General features: G+C 32.2%; 1 protein-coding gene across 1 annotated transcript; it reads left to right on the forward strand.

Annotated features, from left to right (window-relative positions):
* The first annotated feature begins 2263 nt into the window (after positions 1-2263).
* LOC130823922 (chaperone protein dnaJ 11, chloroplastic) lies at positions 2264-2979 on the forward strand. The gene has a single exon (XM_057688749.1). The coding sequence runs from the start codon at positions 2331-2333 to the stop codon at positions 2787-2789; it is 459 nt and encodes a 152-aa protein (XP_057544732.1). The 5' UTR covers positions 2264-2330; the 3' UTR covers positions 2790-2979.
* Positions 2980-3503: the final 524 nt, after the last annotated feature.

Raw genomic sequence — 3503 nt, forward strand, 5'->3', positions numbered from 1 at the left:
AAAGAATCTAATGCAGCAAACAGTAATGGAAGAAATTCAGATGTTCAATGACAAACCCTAATTTTCCAGAAAAATTTTCGCAAACCAGATTGTTATGATCAATCTTTGAAAGAAAACGTAATACTCAATGGTTCACAATAAATTCTATCCAATTCCTATCAGATATTATACTAACAACAATCAGGGATTGGAATTCAAGATTCAGAAATCGCAAATATCAATTTTCGCAGCGAAGATTATTGTTCGAACATTTAAACCGCAATTGTCACCAAATTTCAACAAACATTCATTCAGTACATACACGAATTGAATTCAAATGATTTAGTAAACAAAATTTAATACGTATAATGACTCGAAACAAATTTTTCAGAAATCAAAGTGATGTACATTCATTCATGCGAAAATCAGAATTTCAGAAAATTTTCATTCCACATTCAAATTCGTTCCACGACAAGATATAATGCGTGTATATATATATATATATATATATATATATATATATATATATATATATATATATATATATATATATATATATATATATATATATATATATATATATATATATATATATAAGGAGTGTTAGAAGAGTTCAAAAAATTTGAATTGTGGCTTGAGATAGGTCCCGAGGACCTCATTTAAAATGTATAGATCACGCTTCAGAGCAATTTGAAATATTTGGATGAACTATGAGTAGTAAATAAATAAGTGTCATGGATCACCACTTAAACATCTTCAAAAGGCTACAAATTGATAATATTGTTTGTTTTTATCCGATTAGTTATCGTATCAGAGTGAGAGAAGAGTTTCATCAATTTAAATCCGGATCTAAAATAAGCTTTTGGTACCACAATTTAAAAAATGTTATAATTTACGCTTTTTAAGTATGATATTAAAATGAAAAGACAATATAGGAAGCCTGATTGAATCGCCATAAATACTAAGGAACAATAAACAACCTCACGAACGCCACAAATTGGTCTCAAACAGACCCAAATGATGTCTTTGTTACACATAAATATATGTTGATGATCAATACTTATAACATAGTCACCCATAAAGAGGGTGCCAAAATACTATTCAGGAGTATCATTCACAAATATTTTCAATTATATATAAGTAAAAAATCTTCAGCTCAATATCAAAATAACTATATCAGTTTCATAATCAAATTAGTTTCATTATCAAAATAAGTTGTAATAATTATAAGAAATTTAAGAATTTAGGTTTTTATTACATGGCTTATGATAAGGTTTTATGATGAGACTAATTATAAGTGTTCGTTTTTAAAATATATTTTAATAAATTATAAACAAATGACAAATGACATTTTGGAATACTTCACATGTGAAATATGACTCTCCATCGATTAAATAGTGGATTATGGACTTGTATATATATATTGAGTGGGCTAATTCTCCTAATACCATATGGTTTTGGGAAACAATGAACCTTACCAAGTGTATGTGCAGGTCAACGCTTGACCCGTGGGTTTATGGGCCCAAGCTCACGTGTGTCTCTTGTCCACACAAGTGGGCCAAGGTGAGATTATGTAACAAATTGTCACGGCCTAATATGGTATCACAGTCGAAGGTGGTTCCTGGTATGATGTGGCTCACATGTGCGGAAGAGTGTTAGAAATACTATGTGAGACAAGACCCCACATCAATAAAATAGTGAATCATAGACTTACATATATATTGAGTGGGCTAATCCTTCTATTACCATATGGTTTTGGGAAACAATGAACCTCACCATGTGTATGTGCAGGTCAACGCTTGACCTGTGGGTTTGTGAGCCCGAGCCCACCTGTGTGTCATGTCCACACGAGTGCACCACAGTGAGTTATGTGATGAATTGTCAGGACCTAATATACTTTAACATGTAAGAGGTCATTTAGAAGAAAAGATATTCATATGTCAGGCCTTTAAAAGACAGTCATGTAAAAGTCAAACCTTTTAAATCAAAATTTTCAAAATAAATCTAAGAAATTTGTTTTACATATTTCTCCTCTGTTCTGTCGTCTCTTTTATTTTACTATAATTTTTCTTTATATTTTTGCTATATATTTTATTTTCATCCATATATTTTAATACTCGTATTATTAATTATTGGCATTAATCAAATAATAAAATTATTTTTTGATATTTATTGTAAAATTTATTTGTTTGTAATGTGAATGGGACCCACTCATAGGGAGTAACTATCTACTCTTTCCAAATTCCAACCACGAAACTTTTCTCATAAGTGGACCTGGTATATAAATTCCCGAGGCCCAAACCACCGCAAATCCGTTCCACCACTTCTCACCTAAAACCTCTTTCTCTCCGATGCTCTCATTTTCTCTCTATTCTCCTTCTCTCCCTTCTTTCAAACCAAAACCTCCGAAACCTCTCACCGGTAAAGTCTATCTCTCCTCATCGCCGATCTTTTCAACTTTCCGAAGACCTTACGCCGTCTCCGCCACTGCATCACCAGAAACTTCTGTATCTTCGCTTTACGAAGTCCTCGGAATCTCGATCGAAGCCACAAACGAAGAGATCAAGATCGCGTACAGGAAACTAGCTCGATCTTGCCATCCTGACATCACTGGTGACGCCGACGAATTCATGAGAGTCAACGCTGCTTATTCTATTCTCTCTGATCCTGATAAACGCGCTGATTATGATAGGAAATTGTATCCGATTGTAAGAAGGAAGGAAAGACGGTTTCCTGGTTTGTCGGCTTCTCCGACGTCGTCGTTCTGTCAGTTTCCGCGCCGGAATTGGGAGACCGATCAATGCTGGTGATTTTACTATGATTTTGTCGTTTTTATCTTTGGTGGATGGTAGAAGTTGTGTGGTGAGTTGAACTAACTGACATTGTAATTAATTTAGAGATGAAATGAGTGGTTGATACTTTGCCTTAATTGAGTGGATATCTTGGAGAATGTAATTATCATAAATAAATAAATAAAATTATGTGATTATTTTCTTCAAATTTATCTTTTTTTATGGTAGATATAATTAGTAAGGTTCATATAACTGTGTGTTGCTTTTATAAAATAAATAAGTTATCAAAACATATTGATAATTAAGATAAAAGAAAATTTGAAAAGTTTTCACAAAGAAGAATTAAGTATCTAGCCCAAGGCATAAGTTTTGGTCAAAAAGTAGTGATATCAATATACTTCTATGTTCATTCCGTTTTTTAATTTCATGAGCTAGCAATAGCCAATAGTATATAGTCGATCACTATATTCAACTGTCAATAGGACTATAAACCTTTTGGGATGCCCACAACAAATATAGAAATTATGACAAGAATTGGTCAGTTATCTACTTGTCACTTGGCTTTTGATTGAGTCAAACTAATCCGATCCAATCTCAATTCACAAATGATGTGAACATAAATGTCATTTAGAATGATATAATGAAAAGAGGAAGTTTTGTTTTGGATTTTTATACCTAAACTTTGGTTCAAAACCTTAGAATTTTGTTATAAACAAATCAAATCAAATGTTT

The sequence above is a fragment of the Amaranthus tricolor genome, chromosome 9, assembly GCF_026212465.1.
Source record: "Amaranthus tricolor cultivar Red isolate AtriRed21 chromosome 9, ASM2621246v1, whole genome shotgun sequence".
Lineage (NCBI taxonomy): Eukaryota > Viridiplantae > Streptophyta > Magnoliopsida > Caryophyllales > Amaranthaceae > Amaranthus > Amaranthus tricolor.